Consider the following 27,463-nt stretch of genomic DNA (forward strand, 5'->3'; position numbering starts at 1 on the left):
CTATTCAGTTGTATGGTTTTATACCTCCTTCACTTAATACAAAAAAGCTGCTGTGGGGAGAAACCATTTGCATACTTCTGTTTCTGAATATCACAGGTTCCTGATACCATCTTAGCATGTTCTTTTATTTTTCTGTTTAGAAGGCTTCATTAAGGGAAGCTGTGATCAAACAAAAACGTCTGTTGCAGCATTAGTTTTAGTTTAACTGATGAGGTGTTAAAAATGTTTGAAAGACTAAGTTTAGCCAACTTCATATGATTTTAAGTTTTTTAGACTTTTTAAATGTAACTGTATTGGTCTTAGCCTATCCAAGCACTTCTGAGAAAAGCAAACTTTTGCCAATGACCTAAAGAACCTGTTACTTAGAATGTACTTAAATTATCAGAAAGCAAAAGATACTTTGGTTAGTGTTCACCCACACTAGAAACAACTGAAAGGTACTTAATCCTTTATTTTTGCAGTTAATGGCTCAGGAAGCCAACTTTACATGACCGCTCAGGATTTTGCCAAAAGCAGATGATTGGAACATTATTAGTCACAGGCAGAAATTTCATCTGCTGAAATCTAGACAGTAATTGTCAATAAATAAAGATATGTGCACATAGGTAGCACAAAAAGGTCAGAAAAGGTTTCCGAGATGAAGAACCAAGTTCCCTGTATACTAGGTAGTGAAATACAGGTAATATACAGGTAATGAAATACTTTGTTCTGTGACACAAAGTTTACATCTTGCAGAGGAAAAATTTTTTGTGTTTGCTCTCAGTAACTGAGGATTGGTTAATAAACCTTGTAGGTGAACACTGAGAGAACATAAAGAAAAGATTCATGCTGGGTAATGCAGATGCATAGGGGTTCCACAGTACCATATTTTGGAGTGCTGAAAGGTTGTGAAACAGTCAGAGGTCCCTCCCCAGCATTAGTGAATCCTGAAATCTGAACACGATAGGTGGTCTTTTCTTTCAGTCCAGTAAGATGGTAACTTGTGATAGAAGCGTTGAGAGTAACAGCTGAAACACAAGAGGTTTTTGGAGATGATTAGATGAACTCTCATGGCTGAGCATGTGTCAGTGCAGATGACTGGGCAAGAGGCAAAATTTCAGTGCCCTGATCCTCATCTGAAGGAAACCAGACTGTGCAGATGTTCTTTGGATGGGTACAAGATTTCTCCAAAATATTTATGTACATTTTAAATCCAGAGGTTAAAAGCATGAGCTTCTAACACACCAAAGCTGTATTGGGTTTGTATGGCCAAGTTTTGGTAGCAGGGGTGTTGCATGTGTGGCTTTTGTGAGAAGCTGCCAGAAGCTTTTCATGTCCAACAGACATGGAAACAGCTGGCCCCAGGATGGATGTGGTGCTGGCCAAGGCTGAGCTAATTAGAAATGGCTCTGTGATAACAGATTTAAGAAGGAAAAAAGTTACTCTGCAAATGTAATTGCAGCCAGGGAAGAGTAGAGTGACAATATGTGAGAGGAGCAGCCCTGCTGACACCCAGGCTGGTGAAGGAGGGACAGGAGGTGCCCCAGGCACCAGAGCTGAGGTTCCCCTGCAGCCCGTGGTGAGACCACGGTGAGGCCGCTTTGGCCCAGCAGTCTGTGGAGGTCCAGGGGATGCAGAGATCCACCTGAAGCCCCTGGAAGAGATCCAGACCAGAGCAGGTGGATGCCTGAGACAGGGCTGTGAACCCATGGGAAGGCTGGGCTGGAGCAGGGTCCTGACAGGGACCTCCAGACCCATGGAGAGAGGAGCCCATGCTGGAGCAGATTTCCTGGTAGGACTTGTGACCCTGTGGGAGATCTATGATGAAGCAGGCTGTGCCTGAAGGATTTCACTCTGTAGGAAGTAAACACTGGATACTGGAGCAGTTAGTGAAGAACCGTAGCCCATGGGATGGACTCATGCTGGAGAAGTTGATGGGAGAACTGTCTCCCATGGGAGGCAACCCATGCCAGAGCAGAAGGACTCTCCTCCCTGAGCAGTGGCAGAAACAATCTGTGATGAACTGACTGTAACTCCATCTGTGTCTGCCTGTGCTGCTGGTGGGGAAGAGTTAGAGCCTGGAAGGAGGGAGAGGTGGAGAAAGGTGTTTTATTTCATGGTGTTTTAAAGGTTTGTTTTACTTATCGTTATCCTACTCTGAATTTCATCAGCAATAAATTCCATTAATTTCCCCAAGTCAAGTCTGTTTTGCTCATGTGGCAATGTGTGATGTCTCCTAATACTTGTCTCAACCCGTGAATGTTTTGTTACATTTTCTCTCCCCTGTTCACTTGCAGAGGGGATAGAGCAGCTCTGGCATCCAGTGACTGATATCCAGCTAGGGTCAAACCATCACAAGTGATGAATACAGAAGGCTGCTTATACTTTATGAGAGGAAAATATATCTAACATGCTGAACAGTTGTTCCTATATTGACAGTAAGAGTTAATATTAGGACTAGCCCTTGTCATACACTTTACTCTCACTCCAGTAGTCAGTAGTTGTTTAGCTTGATTTATGCCAGTGCTTACTCATCATTCAGTACAGAAACAGGGCTGTGCTTTCTGCTTTACCTGCTTTGTGGGGCTTTCAGCTCAGCCTGTCTTTTCTGATGGTGCAGTGACTTTTCCCTTGGCCAGAATAATGTACAAGCTGTCATGCTGTAAGGATGCCTTTGGGGCAGAAATTACTCCTCAAGTTTGCCATTGTGGGTTTAAGATCTTCACAGAAGAGGATGTTATGCTGTAGCCTATGGACCTGCTTCCCCCACATTCTCCATTAAAGTTATACTTCCTGCCTGGAAAAATGGCGATTGGGTGCCATGTTACTGCTGTATTGACTGGTTAAGGTAGAGGAAAAAAAAATAAATTAAGTTCAGCCCTGGATGTTCCCATTCTGCCTCTTCTTGTAGGTATTTAAGTGGAATAGAATCTCCAGAAGACTTTTATGATTCTCTAAAGGCATAGGTCAACATGTATTATAGAACTCTTACTATCTCCCTTTGTCAGCTCTTATTTGATATTTGTCTTCCCTAGCATGTCTTCAATTTTATTTGAAGGCCAGTACGTACAGAGTTATCGTATTATTACTTATGGCAAAGGGACTTTCCACTCTAGACCAGAAAGAAAATGTTTATCAAAAGAATATGGGGCTTTTTTAAATTGAAAACTCAAGTGGTTTGAATTCACAGCTATTCATTTGTTTCTATGCATAGAAGTTTCATCATTTGTAGTTTATTAAGGTTGGAAAAGACCTTTAAGGTTATCCAAACTTAGACATAAAAACTGCCAATTTAATAAAATGTTTCCAAAATTAAATGTATAATGGTGTATTTGGAAACAGATAAGAAATCCAAACTGCTAACTGAATTGAAGTACGACATATAGAATGTCTTACATCTTATAGAAATGCTCAGACTCAAGCTTGGATGAGGTGCAATGAAACATACAAATGTTGTAACAGAAATTGTAATGGTGAAAATGTATGTCTTTCTTTAAGTGTTCCTAGAGAATTCTGCTGTAGTCCTAGAAATGTAATTTTTTAAGGAAATAGCAATATTTAATTTGAGATAAAAACTAGAACATTTTAAGTGTTCATGGGAGTAACTAGATCATTAAAAGTCTAACCAGGAGCTGACCTTTGAGAGCAGAGAACTCAATTTGCTCAGAAATCATAAATAACTCAGTAGACTTAATGGTCTGAATGAAGCTTTTCTTTCATGACCCTGAGCTGCTGCTGCTGTGTTCTGGCAGCGGTGACTTACCTGGAGACTTTTTACTTGATGAATCTGTGTAACTGATCCTGTATCCCTGGAGAAAGCCCAAACAGTCTTCTGCAGCTATTTCAGTCCACTTCACAAGTGCCGAATGCTTTGTTATATTCAGAACTGTCACATTAGTGGGACCAGTCCTAGGAACTTTTAAAAACCAGATCATTTAGTTCTGCATCAATACCTGTGCAACGGACATACAAGACTGAAAACTAGCTGTTTCCAAGAGAGTTCTTGTCAAACTCTAGATGCTATAAATGCAATGTGAAGGGTGCAAGAGAAAGGCAAAGTCCCACAGAGTAAAAACTTGTCACCTTAAACAATACCAAAGTAGGTAGAAATTGTGACTGTCTCATTATGAATATTTTACTCCAATAGCAACAGTACTCATTTCAACTTGCAATACAAGGGACTATGAAATTGGGATTGGAAAATCTGATTTAATTTGAATTTGAGCCACATGGGTCTGGGAACCATCTTTCTGTTATTTTTGGTAATGTCACACATAATAAAAATATTTCTGTGGATGTGTCAGTAAAGAGCAGCATACAGGTCGTTCAGTGCCAGGACATAGCTGCTAAGAATAAAGGCAATGCTAACTGGAGAAAGCTGTTCAGTCACCTGGAAAAGAAATTTTTTGTAGTCTTCCTTTTACTGCTACAAACAGGAAGCAAGAAGAAATATAGAGGGTGGGGAAGAGGAAGAATACCTCCTTCAACGAAGTAAAAGTGGGTCACTCCAAAAGTCTCTTCATGTCTTATGAAACTTTCACACTGACACACATCAGATGCATGTACCATTATTTTGTACAACTTATATGGCTGAAAATTGTCTGGAAAACAAATAAAGATATATCAAGGCCTACTGAAAAGTTATAAATTACAAAGAAGAAGAAGAAAGACAACAGCTTCATAGATTTTTCTGCATAGTCCTTGCTTTCTGAGACTCATAGCACAGCATAAGTGTATAGTGCTTTCCATTGAATACAAAATATGTACATCCTTCTTCAGTGTTTCTAGATGCTTTATGTAAACTATTTCAAAACCAGAACGGGACAAAACATGGGTTTTCATTTGGAAGATGACAGGTGGGTTTATAGTCTCCCTATGGGAGGCTTTAGCTGCTGAAGGAGAAATTAGGAACTAAAATGACTGTAGTTATCTTATTTCAGGGATAGGTATTTCCCACTCAGCTAGAAAATATAAGCCCAAGCAAAAAACCTAGATGTAATGTGGCACTACAGATATTGCAGAAGGATGAAGTTAAACAGTCCACTCTCTAGAAGACTTTGTAGAACTCTGAAGCTAAATATTCTCTATTGTACATAAAAAAACAGTGCTGAATGGCCTTTGCAAGAGTTACCTACATGATTTTAATCAAAATTTTCAGTGTCTGTTCCATATAGAAATCCCTGACTGAAGCACATCATGTTTAGCATGGTAAGCAGAATACTGGAGTTATGCTGGAACTTATGTTACTCTAGTTATACTAGAACTTATGTTTTGAAAAGTATAGACACAAGTATAAAAATAAAAATCAATCTTAGGGAGTCTGTAACAGAGCAGTTTATATTGAAAGATAAGCTTACCTATGTACAAGATGAAAGGGTTTTTTTTAAAGCCAGTAATATATAGGTCTGCCTGGAATGTGGGCAAGGAGAGACACTGTACCAGTAGCTTAGCTGCATTTCTTGCCCAACCATATCCAGAAGAACCCTAATGAAAACTCTTCTTTTTATCTGCCTTAATGTTGCTAAGCATTAACTGATGATTCAGTACTGGACAAATCTTAAGAGCTGTGCTTACCTGGATGTATCTTCAGTTTGCCATTAAAAACAGAACAAAAACCCTACTCTGCCCGACCAAAAATAACCAAAAAAAAATGAAAGGGTGCTTCCATAGGAGGTGTGGTGGTTGCTGTTACCTAATGTGAAATTTCTGGTAGCCGTAGATACTATTTTCATGTGCATATTCTCTTTACTAGTGCCCCAGTCAACCACAAAACATTTTGGATTGTATTCTGGAGTCCATGTGACAACTGCATTTGTTCCCTGGCTTTTGACATAGATTTGACCAGGCAAGTCTGTGAACAAATACACAATTAAAGGTCAATAAACAGGAAAGCAGTTTTCTCCCCTATTGCTCTTTCTTTCTTTCTTTCTTTCTTTCTTTCTTTCTTTCTTTCTTTCTTTCTTTCTTTCTTTCTTTCTTTCTTTCTTTCTTTCTTTCTTTCTTTCTTTCTTTCTTTCTTTCTTTCTTTCTTTCTTTCTCCCTTTTATTCTGTTTTTTAAAGATTATTCATTAAGCAAATATAGCAACATTGCAGATGACTTACTTATCATAGTAAGGTTTACAGTAGTATTTCAATAGAAGAAACTTAGCTTTACTACTTTGCAGTGATGTCTGGGAATTACAGTGTGGATTGCTGTACAAGACTTTTCCTGATTTCTGATTGTTTGAAATTAAGTGGCTGTTCCAAGCCTCAGGAGAAAGAAGTCAGGTGACGCTGAGTAACCTCCTGTGAGCCTCTAGCAGCTGCTAGACATGGAGTGACTCTGAGAGAGTCCTTGCCTGAGCAGGGATGGAGGAGAATATATCATAGCTAGATGATTTCATATGCATATAGTTTGAATTTTTTGAAAGGATCTTGAAGATTTTGACATTTTAAAAGGCAGGCTATGAAACCAGGAAAGACCTTCGGTCTGACACTAAGGAGGGAAAAGGGCAACCTGCCATTTTGAGGTAAGAAGTGAACCTTGCGAGAGACATAAACATTCTCCATTTTATCTCCTGTCTGGAAACAAATATAGGAAAGGCAAAATGATTGTGAGGCAGCTGTGGTTGTCTGAGGGAGCTGGGGCTGTCTGAGATGGCTGGGATTGTTTATCCTGGAGAAAAGGAGGCTCAGGGGAGACCTTATGACTCTCTACAACTGCCTGAAAGGAGGATCTAGCAAGTGGGGGTCAGTCTCTTCTCCAAAGCAATGAGCCATAGGACAAGAAACATAGTCTTAAGCTGAGACAGGGGAGGTTTAGGCTCAGCATCAGAAGAAACTTCTTCACAGAAAGAGAGCTTGGGCATCGGAATGGGCTGTGCAGGGTGGTGGTAGAGTCACTGTCCCTGGAAATGTTTAAGGAAAGAGTGGATGATGTGTCACTTTATTGCCATAGTCTCGTTGACAGGATAATGTTAGGCCATAAGTTTGACTCAATGATTTCAAAGGTCTTTTCCAAAATAGTTGGTTCTGTTATTCTGTAAAGAAAATTACTGTACTAGCTGACTAGCTCAGCTGTGTATGCTGAGAAGGATTTTATCTTAATGCAATTAATGCAAGTATCCTCTCAGTAATTAATGATAGCTACAGAGAAGCTGCACTAAAGTACAATCAAACAGAAACAGGCATCTGGAGAGAGCCATGAAATACAGGCTCAGAGGTTCAGTAGACTACTAATTGTCAGTCAAAAGGGGGCTTCAACTGGTAGGATATATTTTATCAGAAGAGAGCTAAGGGACTGAAATGTAAGAGCAAAATCAAATGGTTACCTCTTTGCAAGGAAAAGGAGAACAGCATGAGGGGAGTGTTAGAAAATTCTGGATAAGCAATCATTTGCAGCTATCAGAAGACCAACAAGGGTACTTGCACACTTCTTTATTGTGAATGCTATAGCTGAATTTAAAAAATCCTACTTTGTAAGAGAACTTCTTCATATATTGAAATAAATACCTCAAGACTGTAACACATGAAACTAATTTATAACAAAGACATTATACAATAAGTTTTATTCTTTAAATGAAAAAACTGTCTACTTGGGCCTCAGAAGAGCTTACATCTTCATTAGAATGTGGCATGTACATCCTATCTATTCCTTTTCCTATGTGCCAGTTAGAGTAATACTGAAATAAAGGACAGTAGCAGGTCTCCTAATAGTTATTTAGCTCAAGAACTTAGACTTCACATAGTTCTGTGAACTTTTTTAAACCAGTGGTACCTACTTGATATTGAGGACAGTCCACAAACCATTTTCCTAAGTAAAATCCACCTTATTCCTAAGTAGGTCCAACACATTGTACTTTCTCTAGTAGTGCTAAAATGAATATTAAATTGCTAGTCTGTTAACTTCTACTGAAGTATCTTCTTAAGAAACAATTCTGAATCCTAGGATGTAAAAATATTACCTTAATATATATTCAAGAGAATGCTTTCACCTATCCCAAAGTCCGTTAAAAAGTAACCTTAGAGATTGGTCATAAAACTTCCCCACCATAATGGTGAATAAGTGATAAGATAAATACCTTTTACAGAGGATTCTGGGACAATGTAGATAGCTCGTGGAGATTCTCCTGCTTCATTATAGGCAGAAATATTAAGTCTATAGTAAGCCATGGAGAGATTAACAAGAATTTTTCTGTCTTTGAGAGAGATGTGATTTGGTGGGTGGTTGCAACTGTTGGGTATTCTTTCCACATTAACAAAATATCCAAGGACATTCTCACTTTGTGCTACCTAGCAAGAGGAAAAACATTATCATTCTATAAATGCTGTTATGTCCCATGCAGAAAATCAAGAGGAATTTAATTTTATAAACAAAATGTAGCCTTTAATGATGGGGATAAAATCATACTGTTTTAATTAGGTCATTAGGAATCAATAAAGCAAGGCATTTCCTTAAAATTAAGAGCATGATTAAATTGAGAGGATTTAAGTACACAATTAAGAATTTTCTTTAATTGAGATCTTAGTTATGTGTATGCAATTTGTAATAACAGCAGTGAAGCATCTGTAACATTCTCTACATTTCAGTGGAACATATCCCTCATTTTCAGGAACTTTAAAGTTAATGAGAGGTATCTAATTGAAATTTATGCCTCTGGATATCCTCATCTTCTAGGGCTTGATTAGGTATCTTTAAAGACAAATGCTACCAATTACGCTACAAATTTGAAATGTGTTAAATATCCATTGGTAGAAATTCCTGGTGGTGGTACATTCATTATTTTACTGTACTAATCTTAATAAGAGATTGGAAAATGAGTGCACAGAAATGGAAATTACTGCAATACAGACAGAAACTAAATACGTGAAGGCTTGTGAGTACTTCAAGAATTGTTTCTAAAATCAAGATTGTCTGTTATTTCTGGCACAAAGTTAATAGTGTATATACCATGAAGTTGTGAGGCTGGGTTATCTTAATGAAATAATTGGATATTTTTGGAGTAACGTAGACAGGAAAACATTTACTGTTTTAAAAGGCAGCTACACATATCTTGTGAAGAATTTCAGATGAAGCTGGAAGCTCTTAAAATAAAAACATGTTTTTCTCTGGAAAAGAAGGGAAGTTTTAGTAATTTTTCAGGAATATAAACTTATGTAATTTTTCCCTGTTAGTTTCTACCTCCTAAATCATCAACATACAGATGCAATGAATTCTGCAGCAAGTATACAATATCCAGTGCCCTTCCCCTATCAAGTGTAGACTCAATGCAATGAGAAAGTCTGGTTTTCCCTGCAATGCAAGAAATAAATATGCACATATAAGCATATACATAACAGAAGGTACCCAGACTCAAAATGAACCTTACCTCCCACTTCAGAAGAACACTTCTTCTTCCTGGAGAGACTTGTGTAGTTACATTATATGATATTCTTGGCTTGTCCATGAGTTCTGGTAAACATGGAAAAAGATAGAGACATGCACTCAAATGAATAATTCTTGTGTTCATTTTTATGTCATTCATATGACACAGAATTTGGAAAAGCCTTTACATTCATACTTACTACCAGTAGGATGAAACTACATTTCACTTACTGTGAGGGACCAAAATCTCTTTGCCCCAAATGCAAACACAGTTGAGACCATCCTTGGTTATGCATCTGAGCTGAACAATGTATGAAGACATAGCATTTAAATTTGAAATGGTGACATTGAAAACATTGCTTCCTACAGGCACCTAAAAAAAAAAATCCTTTATGTAACCGTAATAAAACATTATATTAATTGTTTTCTCAGCCTAAGACCAGTCTTCTGACTCAGCTGAAAGCAGAGGTTCCTGTCATCAAATACGAATTATTGCACTTTTTAGTCAAGGTATTTTCATTCTTTCAAGGCAACACTGTCTTTTTCATGAACTTGTTCTGCTCACTCAAGATAGTAAGTAGTCTGGTCTAAATATTACTTTTTAAATCAATTAGACATTACATATACTGAAAAATAAAAATTTTATTAACTCCGAGACTTGTTAGCTTCTCAAGAACAAGAATTCAAGGGAAAACTAAGTATTAAAAAAAAGCTTTTACTTTTAAAAGTGTCATTATGTCTGAATAGATCCACATGGCTGTTGTCTTAAACAGCATGACAGGTTTGAACGTGCCTTGGCACTGCAGAAGAGATTTGCACCTGCAACTGATGATGGCACTGGAGCCCCAATAACTGTTCAGGAAATTGAGTTTTTCTTGAAACAAAGACACGACCCATGTCTAAGAAAAACCCTGAGCTTAAAAATACAGAGAAAATAAGAGAAAATATGATAGGAAACTGTTGTTATCACTTAAACTCTTCCCTAAAACCCCCCAAAAACAACAAAGTCCCACTGTAAGGCGAGCAGCTCTTCTCTTTGAATTTCTGCAGTACTTTATTTTTTAGTAAGTTAATTAATTAATTTCTGTGGGAGTGCGCTCAATCTCCCTCCCCTCCACTTCCCCTCTATCCTGACCTTTATTTCCTGTAATCCTGAATAAGTGATAACCACTATCAGCAGTCATATTAGATGCGTCTGGACCAGCATCTGGCTCAAAGTCGATTCAGGGCAGACAGATAACATGAAAGACAAGGGCTGATTTTAACAGTTCATCCACCTACTCATAGTGCTGGTTAAGATTGAACTCAAGTCAACTTTGGAAGCAGCTAATACTTGAAGAGAGCATGCGTATATATCTTTAAGTGTCTCATCTTACCCTTAAGCAGTGGATAGCCCACAGCCTCTTGAGCTCTCCTGCACAGCAGTGGGATATACAAAGGGATCTCTTGAGTAAGAACACTTCTTAACTTCTGAAGATTACTCCTCAAGGATGAGAGAGTATTCATCTCATCAGATACTTGACAAGTGAATTGGAAATTAATACACTGAAAATGTTAAATCTCAGTTAAGTGATACAAAGGATTGATTGTGCACATACAGTCCTTGAGATAGAAACTGTTGACCAGGTCTGGATCCAGAAGCAACTAGACATGCAGAAGATCTGAGAAGGATTTTAGAATGCAAGGGGAGCTTTTTTTAACTATCATGACCCAATTAAAATGTTTCCCTCAAAGTTCTGTCTGACTCTATTATTTGTGAAGTAATCAGGTGCTCTGTGCCATCTACTCTTGTCTAACGACTGTCACATTTACCATTGTGACTATTATTTGGTCTCAAAAAAATCCCACTACCCACAATATTAGAGAAAGTCTCCAAACAAGAGGGAAGTGGAATGGATTTAAAACCCAAATGTTAAATTACATTACACGCACATTTATCCTACTCTTGATAAACTCTAGCTTTCTATAACCTCTGTGCATGTATGGCCATACTAATTTATTAATCTGCAAGCTTAGCCTATGTTTATACTATTAGCAAGAGATTACAGCCTAAATTCACAGCATCAGCTGGGACCTGGGAGATCATGTATATTCATGACCTGTAGTTTTCACTCATTTGTGTCACCCAGTGTGGATGTCTGTACTAGTCCCCCACAGTACTTGTGTGATTCTTCCATCTCACCTGTCTCCAAAACCTGCAGGGCATGCATTCATACTTCTCTTAACCTTCTGTTCTTCCACGTGCCACACGCCAGACTGTCTGCACGTGGTTGTCTACCTATTGCACTACTGGGTGGGCTATGCATGGGTAACTGGCTGCCCTAGGATGGTCTAGGAGCAAGTGTATGCAAGTGAATGAGGGGGCCTTTCCAAGACCTGAATGTTCTCTGCACTGAGATGAAGCATTTCTTACATGGGCCTCTCAAAGTATCTCTTCTGAAGTGGCTAAATGAACCAGCAGTCAGCTACAAGAGAAATGGGAACAGCCTTCTGAGACAAAAGGAAGAACAAGGGAGATTTTTGTAGTAAAAAGGAAGCAGAGAGGCTCCTAGGTGAGCAGAATTTCCCAAGAAGTGGAGACTGTTGTTATTTAAACAATTTTCTTCTTTTTCTTGATAAATGCATATTTAAAACCTGATTAACATATATAAAAATAACAGAGCTTGAAAAGCAGACAATTTCAGGGACTTAGTGATACAAATCATGCATACATACCTGCCTGCTGGAGAAGCCTTTTCTTCATATGCTGCTGGATGGGAAGGAGAGGGATAAGCAGCCATTGCTGCTACATGCAGACATTATTGAAATTGTGACTAATTTTCCATCTCCTGTGTATTCCCTTTAGTTTTGTACTGCCCTGTTGCTGTGCCATATTGCATGTCCTAAAATGCAACTGGAACTGATCTTGTATCCCACAAAATCCTTCTCTCCAAATTGGATAGTGATGGATTTGATGGGTAAACTGTGATGTGGATTGGGAAGTAGTTAGATTGTCACATCCAGAGGGTAGTGGACTGTGGCTCAGAATCCCAGTGGACACCAGTGACAAGATGTGTCCATCAGGGCTTCACAGTGGGTGTGACCATTGTTATTTAATATCTTCAGTAATGGCTTAAAGGGGTCAAGTGCACCCTCTATGAATTTGCAGATGACCCCAGGCTGAGGGGTGTCTGCAGACTGGGATGCCATCCAGAGAGACCTGGACAGGTTCCAGAGGTGGACCATAGGAACCACAAGACCAGCTGCTGCTGCACCTGGGTCAGAGCAACCCTGGCACCAGCACAGGCTGGAGATGGACAGATCACAGCAGCCCTGCCCAGAAGGACTTGGGGGTGCTGGTGGTGAAGAGGCTGGACATGACCCAGCCATGGGCACTCCCAGCCCGGAGAGCCACACGTGTCCTGGGCTGCATCCAGAGCAGTGTGGGCAGCAGGGCAGGGAGGGGATTCTGCCCCTCTGCTCTGCTCTGCTGAGACCCCACCTGCAGGGCTGCAGCAGCTCTGGGGTTGTTACCAAACATTCCTGTAAGAAGACATCTATGCAGCAGTGGAGGAAGGTGCTGGAAATTCTTTTCAATTTAGCACAATAGAGCACGACCCCTATGTTTGTTGTTAATGTTTCACTTTGTACATACAGTTCTTAGTACAAATACCAGAGATTAATGCGGCCTTGTGCTAACTCCCTACATCTATGACTAATAAACTTGTTCCAGTTAATGCTTTCTTGTTTACTTCTATCAGTGATTTAATGTGTACTAACTAATATCTCAGTTTTGAGAACAAGGACTGTGTATCAGAGCAAAGAATCGTAAGAAGTACATTATGACCTGATGACATATTTGAGATACTCCCAAGGAGAAAAGATTCGTCAGAAGATCTGGAACCATATCCAAACAAGTGTAAATAATCAACATATATGCGTGTTTTCAGGAAACATGAAAATACAATAGTTTCAGGAATTTAACCTGGTCTCTGAAGTTACTGGGCATGGATGTTTTGAAGATAATTAGCCATGCATTCAGCACTGCTAATGAAATAATGTTAGTCTAACAAATATGATGGAGAGTTTATTTCCTAGTTTTCAGGGACAGGGTCCCCAGCAGGACATGGGTCTGTTGGGATAAATCCAAAGGAGGGTCACAAAATCAGTGGGATGGAGTACCTGTCCTGTGAGGAAAGGCTGGGAGAATTGGGGTTGTTGAGTCTGGAAAAGAGAAGGCTTTGGAGAGGTGTTGTGGTTGCCGTCCAGTACCTTAAGAGAACTTACAGGAAAGATGGGGCAAGACTATTCACAAGATCATGTAGTGACAAGACAAGGGGCAATGGGTGTAGATTGAAAGAGGGTATGTTTAGAATAGGTATCAGAAAGAAATTCTTCACTGTGAGGGTAGTGAGGCACTGGAACAGGAAGCTGTGCATGTTCCAACTCTGGAAGTGTTCAAGGCCAGTTTGGATGGGGCATTCTTGTCTACTAGAGGGTGGCCCTGCACATGGCAGGGCTGGTTGGAACTAGGCTGGTTGGAACCTTCCAACCCAAACCACTCCAGGGTTCTATGACAGTATTACAGGGAAATTATTTCTCTTCTTTTCAAAGAAGAAAATCTGGAATACTTACACAAACCTAAAGTGCATAAAGTATGATATATTACTTTGAAAAACAAAGCAACCTGATCTCTAATCTGTTTGAAAATATAATGATACCAGCTAAAAGAGCAATACTGTAAATCACTGAAAGCATGATTTGGATCTGACTTTACATAGCATTTCTGGTATTCAGCTTTTGCATCACTGGTAGTTGTAATGTCTCACTGGTAGGTTAATGAACCAGATAGCATGCTATTTTATTTTGCTTTGCTTAAAGCTACTGTTCCTTCTTTCTGAAACATTTCATTATTTGTTAGAACCAAACTAAGGTGCCCCAGTGGGATCTGCCTATAAAATGACTCCTTGCTATACCACCTTGCAATACTTGTGCTGCATATAACATGTGCAGCTGAGCTGATATTGGAGCACCTTATATTCTCATGAGATTGTCATCTGGAAGTACTTACCCGTGTCCACTGAGCCGATTCTGTGAGTGCCTCTCTGTATCTCAACTCATATGGTGCATGAGCTGTGGGCGGGTCCCACTTTATTATCAATTGGTTTGTGATCTGATAAACATTTATGTTAGATGGTGACAAGCACTTTCCTAAAATGGGGGAGATACAGTTGTTAAAAACACAAGAGAAGCAGGAAAGCTTTGGTAATTGCATCTGTTGAGTGTGGTCTATAAAAATTGAAAGACTTGGCACACAATACTGAATGCTGTGAGACTTCAAAACACCATGAAAATGAATAATTACTAAATCTTTATGACATCAACAAAATATAGTTGTTCCTCTTGCCTTTCTTTTGTGAATGCTTTTACTGATTTCAGGAACACTCTTTTACTAAGCAGTTACTATTCTGAATGAGGCTGAAAGGCAAAATTAAAATGTCAAGAGTACCTGTAATCATGAGTTGCATAAAAAATATCCAAAGTATCTTTAAATTTCAGTAAGTGCAAATATACTTTCATCTTCCTCTCACAATGTGGCCAAAAGTCTTCAGTAAAGGTTACACTATTGATAATTTGGGTTGTACTAGTAGTAACTCCCAGCAGAGAAGCATTGGTTTTTCTTGGACCATGATTAGTCTGAGCAGGTGAAGTTTTGAGAAGCTCTTAGCATTAGTTCAGTGCTCAGATAGGTAGGAAATCTTTAAATAAACATTTAAAGGGCCTAATAAATAGAACTATTTTTAAAATAACTTTCTTTTATAACTGCGTAATGGGTAAGTGGCCTCAGAAAAGAGTTGAATTTTAAAAAGGTTTCTCAAAATCCTAATGCTCTATATCAAGGATTCCTTAAGTACACAGTGCTGAGTCAATCTGCTCTTAGTAAACCAATACAAAGAAATTCAGAAAGCCATCAAGGATAGCACAGAAAGCTGGTTAAGTATGGTACACAAATATTACTATATATTTTTCTGCATGTGAATATTAAATATTCCTGCTAAATATTTAAAGTAAAGCTCTCCTCCCATAAAATATCATAGGCTTCTATTATTAACTTCATTCAGGGAAGTCAAACTGCATCTCAGCTCTCTGAATCAGTAAAAATAACAGGATTGTTTTGGGAGCTGAAATTTTGGAAATAATCTTTACGGAATAGAGCTTTAGCTGGGCACTGCAGCAACACAGCTTGTGAAGATGCTGTACCTGCTTTGCTTGGTAAAACTGAGATGTTCTTTCCTTTTGCACAGGTGTCATGGGCATAACTCACTGCTATCCAAATGGTTGCAAGTCTCTCAATGTAGAGATTCTTTCGTTCAATTGTGATGGAAGGTGATGATGTATTTCGCTGAAAAAGTTTTCTTATTTTGTTCCTTCAGAGAAAAGGAAGCAGAATGAAAAGCATTTTATTTGATTATAGTAATTTTTTCTTCCCTGCCCAATAGAACAAAATTATAGCAACTGATATCTTTCCAGATAGTTCTATACATAATTCCACATCTGGAAATCTTGAAGGTTTACTTTGAGTGGCTTGAAACAGCAAGATTAATTCATGCACCTCAGTAACCCTAGCAAATTTAAATATGTAAATCTTTGTGTGGTGAAGAACTGTTGAATTCTTAAACTTTTAAGACATAGCATGGTACAACAAGACCTGTATGACCTTTTGTACTTACAGTGGGATATATAGAGCATTTTCAAGGTATAAAATTATGTTAGAAATGGCTTCATAAAGCCTCGCCTCTTATAACAGGGGCAGCCAAATTCCTTTTGAACAGCAAAATTTCCCAGTTACATGAATCTAAATTACCATAAAGTTATGAAAAGCCTCCTATGAGTTATATGCTTGTCTTCTGACTTTTGTTCCTGTGAATCATTGGGATTGGATGGAGATATTTAAATGTCACCTGAGTCCTCAGCCCTGTAGATTTCTCCTGGTATATCTAATATAGACAGCACAGGAAGTCCAAGGGTTATAATGCCTTACATACAACTTTGCTGCCTATATTTTTTTTCTTGTCTCTTTCATTTAGTCTCTGCCACATATAGGACATATTTTTTCAAGGTTGAAACTGTGCAAGCTCAGTGTTCTTAAAGAGAGGGAACTAGCATACTAATCGCCTTCCTATGCATTTCAAGTATTAAATTACACACATCATGATTCAATATTTAATACCTGAGAAAAACTACTTGAAGGTTTTCTTGTCTTCTGCTTCAGGCTAGTTGTGAATCAGCCATTAAAATTTCAAAGAACGATTTTGAATTCTTGGTTGGAACTTTTCTGTGGGAGTGTTTATCTTTAATCTTTTTCTTCCTGACAACTTAATCACAAAGAGCAAGGACAAGGAACTATTGCAGTATCAAACCGATGTTACATGCAGGAAGGGGTGATACCCTCTTCTAGGCAAGGTAAAAGCCCTCAGGTGGGCTTTTTCCTTTCCTTTTAACCCAGTACAGGAGTAGATAGGAAGTTTGTCTTCAAGACCACCGGGTGGAAGCTTAGGAGACTGAGGTTAAAGCCCTGACTCTGACTTGGAAACATCACCACCTCTGCCAGGGAATTGTCTCTCTCTTCCCGCACTGACATCCTTTTTCATTCTTTTATCTGCCTTGTTTGTTCATGGCATCAACCCTGCAGCCTGGGAACAGAACAGTCTGGTTTTGGCTTACAACTTTAAAAGCAAGTAGCTTAGAAATATTTCAACTGATAATATCTCTTCAGAAACAGAGCTGTTTCATAGATGTTTCTGCCCTTCCAAAAAATTAGTATTCATTGAAGTTCCAAGAGGTAAGACAGCAAATGCAGGGGAATTTGGTGCTTGTTGCAAATTGGTGCCTTCTTCTACCTCCAGTGAGAAAATATTGAAGGTGAGGGGGGAGTAATCTCAGCCTTGAGGTGGTTGCTTTGCTCCTGTGCAAATGTGAAGATGATCACCCTGGGGAATTTCCCAGTGTGGTGACATTTTCTCAGCTTTAGGAGATGTTTCTAACCACAACTCATTTTTTAATGACAAGGGGTGGTTATGTGGCAAAATAATCAGCAATGAATATCAGAATTTACCTATGCTATACGGTGCTGTACTCTATGTACCCCATGATATGGTCTCATGGCAAAGATCATGTCTTCTGATCTCACATTTCTATTTCTGAACAGGCCCTTAATCTCATGGGAGATTCCAAATATCTAGATATAAAATGGGGAAATTAAATTTTGCAATGCAGCTGCAACTGAAGATACTGTATTTGAGGTAATCAGTTCAAAATTAACCCTACATGTACATTCCATCGGTTAAACCACTACTTGATAATTCAGAATTGCCAGAAATTATGCTACATCTGACATCTCCTTGGGTACATGCTATAGCAAAATGCATAATACATAAAATAAAAGCTTAGTGTCTGTTTATGTTTGAATATTTTTTTTTACTTAAATACATCTGTGTTGAATAGTCAATAAAAGTCAATAGCTGCAAATAAAAGTAATTGAGTAAGCTGATCATTGGTAATAATGATTTAAACAGTGTGTTGGAGGCATGGTAAGATGTATAATGACTTTATATTGGGTTTGCATGACAAGGTTTTGGGAGCAAGGGAGCAAATTGCTACAGAGGTGGCTTCCATGAGAAGCTGCAATAAGCTTTCCCCATGTACAACAAAGCCAGTTCTAGCTGACTTCAGGACAGAGCCGCTGCTGGCCGAGGCTGAGCCCCTCAGCCATGGTGGTAGCGCCTCTGGGATAATGCATTTAAAAGAGGGAAAAAACTGCTGCACAACAGCGGCTGGCAGAGAGGAATGAGAATGTGTGGGAGCAGCAGAGAGCAGCCCACAGTGCAGCAGGTCTGCAGGGCTTGTGAACACACGAGGGACCTGCTTTGGAACGGGCTGCTCTTGATGGGCTGGCACCCCATGGAAGGGACCCACACTAATTTTTGCAGTTAATGAAGAAATGCAGCCGCACAGGAAGCATTCATGTTGGAGGAGTTAATGATGGACTGTGGGAGTTCATGTCTCCTGTGGGAGGATTCCCATGCTGGACCATCAGGAAGAGTCAGAAGAGAAAGAAGTGACAGACACAACATGTGATGGACTGACCAAATCCCATTTCCCACCCCCCCCACAATGCTGGGGTGGAGGAGGCAGAGAATTCAGTTAAACCCAGTAAGAAGAAAAGCATGGGGGAGGGGGGGGCAGAGAAGGGAAAGGTGATCCAAGTTTTAGCTATATTTCTCATTACTCTACTGTGATTTGATTGTTAATAAATTAAATTCATTTTCCCAGGTCAGGTCTGTTTTGTCCATGACAGTAACTGCTGAGAGATCTCTTCCTGTTCTTATCTCAACCCATGATCCTTCATCATATTTTCTCTGCCCTGTTGGGCTGAGGAGGAGAGGAATGGAACAGCTTTTGTGATGTCTAGCCAAAATCAACCTACCACTCTCTTACCAAGCTCTTACAAATCAATAGGTATTGATGAGAAGTGATTAAATATATTGACTAGCCTTGTGTAATAACCTCTAAAATGATGAAATACACTGGAGCAAAACTCTGGCAGATAGGAACTACATCTAACAGCAATAAGAGGTTTTGTTTTCTGAGATAACTTTTCAGACTTACCATTTTAGGTATACAGTATAATTAACTGTATTTGCAGCACTAGGTACTGGCAGCCAGGTACAGGTTAGATCCTCACTTAATTCTTTGTAACATGCCAATTCATTGTCCCAGTCTGAAAGATGAAAACATGTGCAGTGGAAAAGACCTATACAGGCAACCATTAAGTGACTCAAAGGGACTATGAGTAATGAAACCAAACACAAACAAAGCTAGAACTAGTTGACTAGATCCCAGAATTGCTTTGAAACCATCAACTTCTATCTGAAGTTCAGAACTACACACTATTGCTGGATTAAACCAATATTACTTTTAAACTACCAGCTTTATAAAGAATGCATTAAAAAACAGGACGAGCATAAATTTATGTATAAAATTACTTGTTATTAATTTTTTAAAGAGAAATATGGGGATTTTTTTGCAACTGAACATACCCTTTTTCAGTAGATGGGAAAGTAAGCACTGATGGCATTATTAAAGGAACTTGTCTTTTGTCTTTAGTGATTAAGTTTATGCCAGTATTTCAAAAATCTCTTAAAAATGCTAATGGCAAAATATGACCATTGTTTTTCTTTTGCTTTGTGTCTTAATCACCAAAATATTAGTTAAGAAGAATCAGTCATGGCATCTCAAAGTCCTTTGAAAAGGACTCCAATTTTTTGTTGTTGTTCTTCAGAAAAGTAGACAAGGATCTCAACAGGAATGGGATGCTTAAGGTGAATTTTTCCTGATGAGTAGAGTCACATGTGCTTCACACCTGTTAGGTCTAACAAGTTGCCAATAGGCCTATCAATCTTGAATAAGAAATGTTTTGCTATGTGATAAGTAAATATGAACCTGCCTGGAACTGGTGTTGTAGCATAGTCGTGGTATCTCATAACCTAGGTTAGGAGTGTAAAAATCAGTTCTTTTTTCCTCATTTCTTCCTACAACCTGAGTTACAAAATATCCTTGTCATTCTTTTAATCATTGAGATGACAGATGCATATTGAAGTTAAAAGGTGTTTTGGAAAAACTAGTGTGTCAAATGAGTATAGCACTGGCTTTAATACCCTCACCTTATGTCACTTCTTTTCTCATACTAAATGAATAATGCTTTTCTAATAAACTATGCTGCATCAGTTCAGGCGTGTACAGGTTCCTTTCAGGGAGGTGGAGATCATGTCTTCCTTATTTCCATAGCAATGTGAAATATTAGAGAATTCTTTGCTTTTCTAGACTGGCCACCGAACCACATCTTGGCCTCCTCACTCATGAACATGTCAACAGCAGGGAAAACAGTAACAGCTCTCCATTCTTCTCCTGTTTTACTCTGAATTAAACCTTACATTTACTTGGTGTCTATTGTTGTTTTGAAGAAACACCTGAAAACAAAATTTTTTTGGAATTGCTGTAATACTTCATGTCAATACATTGGTAATATACTGCTCCTGACACTATCTGAAATAAGAGTTCTATTAACTCAGATCCACATGGTGTCTACCATGTTGCAGACCTGTATCTATTTACAGAGGAACAGTGGTTGTTTCTCATGCTCTAAGTTTTGCAAAATCCCCCCGGTCTTTCTCTACGAGATTATGGTATTAAAGCAGACAAAGGAAAAATAGTAGATTTCATGTGTGGAAATAGTGTATTAGTTTGTCTAACACCCCAAAGCATCCTTCCCCTCCCAATATACTGAAGTTCTACATTACTTTGTCCAGATGAATATAATGAATCTTGCACACTTTTATTTTCCCTTTTCCTGTTTGTGAATATTATGCACATGCACATTAATTTTTATTCTAGTGCTTTCTTTGTTCTACTGTACTGCTCCACCTTAACAGGCATATTATTAATTCTTCCCAGGCCTAGCATAGTACCAGAGCTGTATCATGACTGTGCTACAAGAGCTATGCAAAGAAAGAAAAAAATTTCTTTGCTCTAAAGAAAACACAGGGCAGTTTCTTCAGTTAAAAAAAAAAAGGAAACTCAAACCAACAAACAAACCCCAAACCACCTACCTTTAATTTTTTTCACTCTAGAACTTTCTGTTTTTCTTCCTGAGCATCTGGTTTTCTCACTAATGATTTAGTAGAGCTTAGTCTGGCAGGTTAATTGCAAGGACTAGAAAATTATCCATGGCTAATTTCAGAAGAACATAGTCTTCCTGCAGATGTCTTGCCCAGTGTCACTGTGTACTCAAGAACCTATCATCTCTGCTGTGTCTGTTAGCAAGTAGGATGTTCCTGCCCACAATAAATCCAGCACAAAGTACATCAGATGACCACCCACTGCTCTGTAACACTCTCTGTCAAAATGTGTTGTACTGTTCCTTCTCGCCATCATCAGTAATTTCCCAGTTAAATGGAAAGCAGAGATATCCATCACACACAAACATTAGAGGATCCGTGGTCTTTAGGAACGGCAGCTATTTGTGATGCTCTGGCTGGCCTTTAACTCACAGCGCGCTGGTTAGCCCGGGCGCCCTGCCCTCGGGTAGACACATCTGCCCGTGCTGCTCTGACCAGGCTGTTCCTTTGGGAAAGGCGGGCGTGCCTTTAGGGGCGACGTTCCGAGCGCCGGCGGGAGCTCTCAGCAGCGCCCAGCGCCCGCCGGGGCCCGCGCACCGCGCCGGGAGCGAGCGTTCCACCCACCTGGCAGCTGCCGGCAGAACGGAGAGTCCAAGGCTGTGCCGCGGCAGGAATCTGGGGAGCACAAAGAGCAAGGGGGAGGAGAAAAGAAAAAAGGAAAAGAAAAAAGGAAAAGAAAATAAAATAATTAAAAAAAAAAAAAAAGAAAAGAAAAGAAAGAAAGGAATTGTTGGTCAAGACAACCACAAAATAAATAGGAAAAATGTTGTTGCTTCTCCTACTCACAGAATTTAATTTGGTCATGATTTTGTTCATACAGCCTCATCCTTGGGTAGCACTAAGGAGTTTTACTGTTCATAAGCGGCAGTAAGCTGTGCAGTATCTGAAAACTCACCTCTAACAAGTAAAAAGATAGCTGCCAGCAGAGAGTTCTTCATCTTCTCTGTAAAGAAGCATAATGATTACCATCAACATTACGCTGTCTTCAGTCTATTTTCACACTTCCTTTTCAAACTTCCTATTCATTCTAACACCTATCCTGCTACTGGCTGAACACAAGTAATAAGCTTATCAATGACAGTGGGAAGAACACTTGAGTTCTGTGTTATTAAGCATACTTACAAGATCCTAAAAATCCTTCTGGAAAACAGGAATTCTCCACCCTGGTTTTTATAAGCACTCACAGTGAGATTCTTGATGGTGTCTGCAGTATCAGCAGTGCAAACTGAATTAAGATTAGGTACTTCTAACTCCTTTGAAAACCTTAAGTGTCACTGCAAATTAAAGATATATCAGTAAAAAGGAAGTCAAGGTGTTTGACTGAGTCTAATATGAATTCCTGTATACTGTAGAAATAATAGCAGCAGAAGACCCTAACTTTTCTTCACTTTCTGACTTTTTTTATCTTTCAGTGTAATTTCCCTACCTCAAAGATGCTGTATCTACCTTGCTGGTACGTACACCGGGGCCCTAATACAGACAAAAGTCACCATAGCTGTAAATCAGATGTTTGCTCCACACCATTAATTCAGAGAACATTCTGAACATAGAAGCCAGCAGAGACATAACAGCTGTTACTCTTACAGCAGTTAAGGGAAATTTTCAGAAAATTTTGCTACTGTGGAAAATTTCCCTTCTGGGCTTAGACAGCTGCTATCAGAGATTGGATCCAGACTTACCTGGAGATAGGCAAATTATTAACTTATCTTGACAACCATGGTAAATTTCAGATTGAGTATTGAATAGAAAAAAAAAATCTGTTTAAAATTAATCACTTTCCTAAAGAGAGAGGCATGCTTCTCAGCATGGTCTGCAGTAGGAGTGGGTGACTAATGCATCAACCATTTCTTGTCAGATTTTATGACACATAGTCATGAAAGGCAAGTGATCAAGGAATTCTGAGTGCCACAGGGAGTTTCCCAGTCATGAATTCATTGGCCCTTGGAGTAAGCTCTAAAATGCTGAGGGGTAGCAGATGCAATGTTTGCATGCAGGATCACAGCCCCTGTTATCTGAGAAATCCAAAAATTTGCCTTAGCAATACTTCCAACAAGGAATAGCCAAGAGAATAGTGTCAACTGATGATCATAAGGAGAAACTGATAAAGTAAAAATTTAAGTCATATGTGACAGATTTTGGCAGTGGGGTTGAAGATCTAGAGACTCAGAATCGTGTAGAAGTCAAGGGCTGGAGAAAACTGGAGAAAACTGTAACAGCTGTATGTATTTGGTTTGATGTTCTCAGCATAATCGCATTCAAAACAACCTATCCTAAATGAAAATAATGTAAGTAACTCAATACAAGAGCAGGACTGGATTTAGTGTGCACAGAGTTAGGACGGAGCATACTTGAGAGAAATAAACCCAATGAAACAAGTCCATATCATCTTTGCTGGAGGTCTAGGTCTCAGTATAAATGCCATTTGAAGTCAAAAAGTTAATTCTGACAAGCACAGAAATTACATTACTAGTCCAAATAGAAGAGGAGATATAATCTTGAAAACTGGAATTTCACATTTGGGTGAGGCCAAGTTTTTTACTATAGCTTAGCTATCAAGTTACTATATGTTTAATGTATAGCAAAAGATAAATTATAATATTTGAGGTAACATTTGCATAGAACCACTTTTTCAAATGTTTAATATATCAGCTTTTTCACCACTATGAACCTCTGTCAGAATTGTAAATGCCTGAATTTTTTCTGTTAATTCAGATGAGGATAAATTATGCCATTTTCTGTGATATATTTTATAGTGCAGAATGGATAATTCCAGCTTTACATCACTTTGACCTGGATGTTTTTTCAGACCTAGGTTTGTGCATCATTCTAGATGAGGTTCTCCATGAGTGCTTTCCCCTGTCATTTCCTCATGTAAGTTCTGCAGTAAAAGATGTGGCAGGCTCTAGGTCTCCCCAGAATGTAGACGTGAAATCAATGAACCTTTCCATTTAGACTGGATTAGACAATGTGAATTAATCCAAACCCCAGATCCTTCTCCGTTCCCTTCCCCAACGTGGTCTGTTAACTCATGCTCTCCAAAGGGAAAACAATCTCTGAAGACAGGCAGGCTCAGCCAGGAAAATGCCACTGGCCCCCTCATCCTGCTCTGCTCCTGTGGAGCTACAGCTCTTGTAGCACATCATGGGAGGACTGGTCAAGCTATAAACATCTGGGTGCAATTTTTGCAGGTCAGCCATGTGCCCACGAATGCTAATGAACCAGAAAGGGTCTGAAATCTTGTTTGATGGGAGTTTTAAGCATGTCCCAAGACACTTTGAGCTATGTGTAACCAGCAACCTTCTTAAAGTGCATTCAGGTCCTGGTGGGCAGCCGAAGCAGAATGCAGACTGCAGAGATACTGCATCAGGAAAGGCATATTGCACCTCTTCTTGGAGTCTTACCTTGTCTCAAGTACAAACTGGTGAGGATTCCTGGTTGAATCTGTATGTGGTTTTGGTAGCTTGCTGTTTCTTTTATAAACAGCTCAAATTGACTAGCAGTGATCTCTTTCAGGTGTGTTGTAACAAATTCAATATTGTAGCAATTTCAAATTCAGTTTTTGCTGCTTAGTAGTACATGCTGAGATTGTGTATCTTTCTTTTATGGATCTAAAGTAGTGTCATACAGTTTTACAAGTTACTTCTCATATACCTGCTTCCAACAGGCAGACCTCCAGGTCTCTAAATATTTGACAGATTTTTACAGATTGGCTTTGTTTTCCAGATAAATACATAAATATCTGAATTCAATGAGCAAATCTTATATGATCTTTGGGGAAAGAAAAATTCCCACTCAGACCTCAGCTATAGCCCCTGGGGGAAATCTGTTGTGTTAGGGAGAGTCTCCACCATGAATACTTTCATTTTTTTCTGAGTTCAAGTTACAATACGAAACAGCTTACCTTTCAAACCATTCTATATTAGCTTAATGAAAAACACATTTTTTTTACCCTAACACATCAGCTCTGCTTTATGGAAGAGGCCATAAAAAAGTGCCAATGAGAGATTTAAAAAGTGCCCTGGAGATTTAAAAACTTCCAGCTACAGATGAAGCATAAACATGCCTAAATAGACTAGACACCCAACAAAGAATGCAAAAAAATCATAGAGATTTAAATATTGGGGTGAAGATTCCTTTGAAGAAACAAAAAAGAATTAATACAAATGTAGACTAAATTCTGCTTGTACTAGACCAGATCTGGAGTCTCATCAGTACCACATCATTGACAGTGATGTGGCGCAGGGTTTTGCCTAATGGAACAGCTAGAATATTTATGAGAGTCAAAGTGGTATGATCAGATGAGAGTGGTAACTTCTCGTTACCACAGCATCACAGTTAGTGCTACAGGCTTGCTTGCAGGATGATGGGACAAAATTATCACTGTGGTAGCTCAGACTTGTGGTTTGAAAACAGAGTCCACTTACATGGTGGCTGAGCTGTGTGCAGAACCAGAGTCTTAAGTAATGGGGCTTGACTTGCAAAGAAGATCTTTACTTCTGCTAGATCACCTTGGAGCACATCTTATTCATCAGTTTTAGTAGTCTCTGACTGCTGTGAAAACACAGTGGGAGAATCTGCCTCCATTTACATTCATTATCTCTTTCTGTGCAGCCAAGAGGAGAAACAAGGATCATCCTTAACTTTCTCCATCATATTTAAGACTTTATTAAATGCTTATAAGTACTTTAAATGCACAAGTGGATTGCAAAGAATATAAGCCTTCTTCCCTACTATCCTGTTTGGTTTACCTAGTGGGCTTGCAAATGCTACAATGAGTTATTATGGGATATGTTGACAAAAGCTTGCCTGTGCTCTTCCCACACACAGTTTTGGGAGCAATCTTTATCTTTTTGAAGTCTCTGGGAAGGCTGGATTATTTGTTTTTATATGGGTTTTTTTGGCCCTTTTTTTTCTTTTTTTTTTTTTTTTTTTTTTTTTTTTTTAAATGCCTGTGTTTTAATCTCTGAGGCAAGGAGATATATATATCTTAGATACCTTTCTTTTTCATTTTCTCCCTGGGATTATTCCTGGACAAAGGAATGCTTGCCAGTGAAACACAACTATTGTAGAAAGCACGTTTGAAGAAAGTCCAGGAAAGCAGTATGAAGAAGTTCACCTAGCACAAGGCAAAATGTGAATTTTTTTAAGGGTGGTATTCTGTGTTCATGGTATTTCATCCTACCATTTCCACCTTAGTAACAACGAATGTATTTGCACTGCTAGTTTCAGATTTTCTCTATTATAATTTTGTCTCAGAATTTTATCCAGCATAAATGGTCTACCAAGTCATTAGCTTTTCTTAATTTAAAAGTTTTCAAGAATATTTCTTGGCTTAGAAAGAGATTTAAAAATAGTAATTATGGTTAACTGAGTTCTGAGAGTCTGCATGAATACCCACTTGTGGCTTTACTGCTCTTGGCCATTTTATTTTTCCTTCAGCTATTATTATGCACTAGATAACCAGGGGGAAATTTTTTTTTGAAGCATCATTTAATTATCTATCAAAAATTGTTTCAGTCATCTTAAAATAATTCACAAATAGCTATTTGCTGTTCATGTGTAGAATAGAGAGCCAGGGAGGGGCTAGATTTGCCAAACTGGAACAACAGTGCCATGATTCTCATTAGTCCCTGTATGTCCCAGAGTTCAGTGATTCTATCGATTGCTCAGAAGGTGGGATGCCTTAAACTTGGTTTGACTACAGGAGGACCTTGCTCATGAGGGTAAACACTGTTCTTTAGGATATCCTGGCATGGCCTGTTTTGAGGGTCCCATTAAGATCATTCTTGCTTTATATCAATCACAATTGATATACAAAAGTCTCTTGAATGAGGATTTATATCTTGTGAGCCATATCTCGTTTAAGATCTTTAACTATTAATCTGAAGCATCACATCAAACAAGAGCCTCCAAAGAGTGCTCCTGTGCAAAACATGTAACTATCCTAGTAGTTAAGGTATATTTTTAACAGCTGAGAAATTCTGATTTATGGTTTGTCTGCATAAGATCTGAGCTAAACATCTTTGCAGCAACTAATTTTTATTTGCCTGCCTATGGATTACTTGCACAGCTGTGACTATGTCTTCTTTTAACTATGGCCTGTTTCTCCATAAACTCTGTCGATGTGTAGGTTTCCTAGTTCATTCGTAGTTCAGTGTGAATGTTCCCATTCACTCTTAGCCTCCAGCTGACGTTTGCTGCTAGGAACACAGAAATACCAGAAATGTCATGGTTGCCTGAAGTTTCTTCTCTTTTAGCATTCTTCTTGTAATTTTTTGTGTGAACTGAACTTGTTCCATTTTAAGGGTAGATTTTTTTTAACCTCATATCTCATACAAGAGACTGTTCCTGAATTTAGCAACCCCTGATGAGAGTTCCTTCTTTACTCTTTTGTGAAATCTTTTCTTTCATCTCCCATGGTGA

The 27,463-nt window shown here is 38.8% G+C and overlaps 1 protein-coding gene across 1 annotated transcript in view; it reads right to left on the reverse strand.

Moving 5' to 3' along the window:
* The window catches only part of LOC121341276 (leukemia inhibitory factor receptor-like), a 31,163-nt gene extending 9,185 nt beyond the window's left edge, over nucleotides 1-21,978 (reverse strand). The window contains exons 1-12 of the mRNA XM_041414676.1: nucleotides 21,936-21,978; nucleotides 21,605-21,655; nucleotides 18,972-19,083; nucleotides 15,564-15,730; nucleotides 14,374-14,513; nucleotides 9,555-9,696; nucleotides 9,328-9,410; nucleotides 8,041-8,251; nucleotides 5,672-5,830; nucleotides 4,458-4,580; nucleotides 3,743-3,895; nucleotides 864-1,007 (exon numbers count right to left, since the gene is read on the reverse strand). Coding sequence (XP_041270610.1) covers nucleotides 864-1,007; nucleotides 3,743-3,895; nucleotides 4,458-4,580; nucleotides 5,672-5,830; nucleotides 8,041-8,251; nucleotides 9,328-9,410; nucleotides 9,555-9,696; nucleotides 14,374-14,513; nucleotides 15,564-15,730; nucleotides 18,972-19,083; nucleotides 21,605-21,655; nucleotides 21,936-21,978 — 1,528 coding nt within the window. The remainder of the gene's footprint in view (nucleotides 1-863; nucleotides 1,008-3,742; nucleotides 3,896-4,457; nucleotides 4,581-5,671; nucleotides 5,831-8,040; nucleotides 8,252-9,327; nucleotides 9,411-9,554; nucleotides 9,697-14,373; nucleotides 14,514-15,563; nucleotides 15,731-18,971; nucleotides 19,084-21,604; nucleotides 21,656-21,935) is intronic.
* Nucleotides 21,979-27,463: the final 5,485 nt, after the last annotated feature.

The sequence above is a fragment of the Onychostruthus taczanowskii genome, unplaced genomic scaffold (assembly GCF_017590055.1).
Source record: "Onychostruthus taczanowskii isolate IOZ18803 unplaced genomic scaffold, ASM1759005v1 scaffold46, whole genome shotgun sequence".
Lineage (NCBI taxonomy): Eukaryota > Metazoa > Chordata > Aves > Passeriformes > Passeridae > Onychostruthus > Onychostruthus taczanowskii.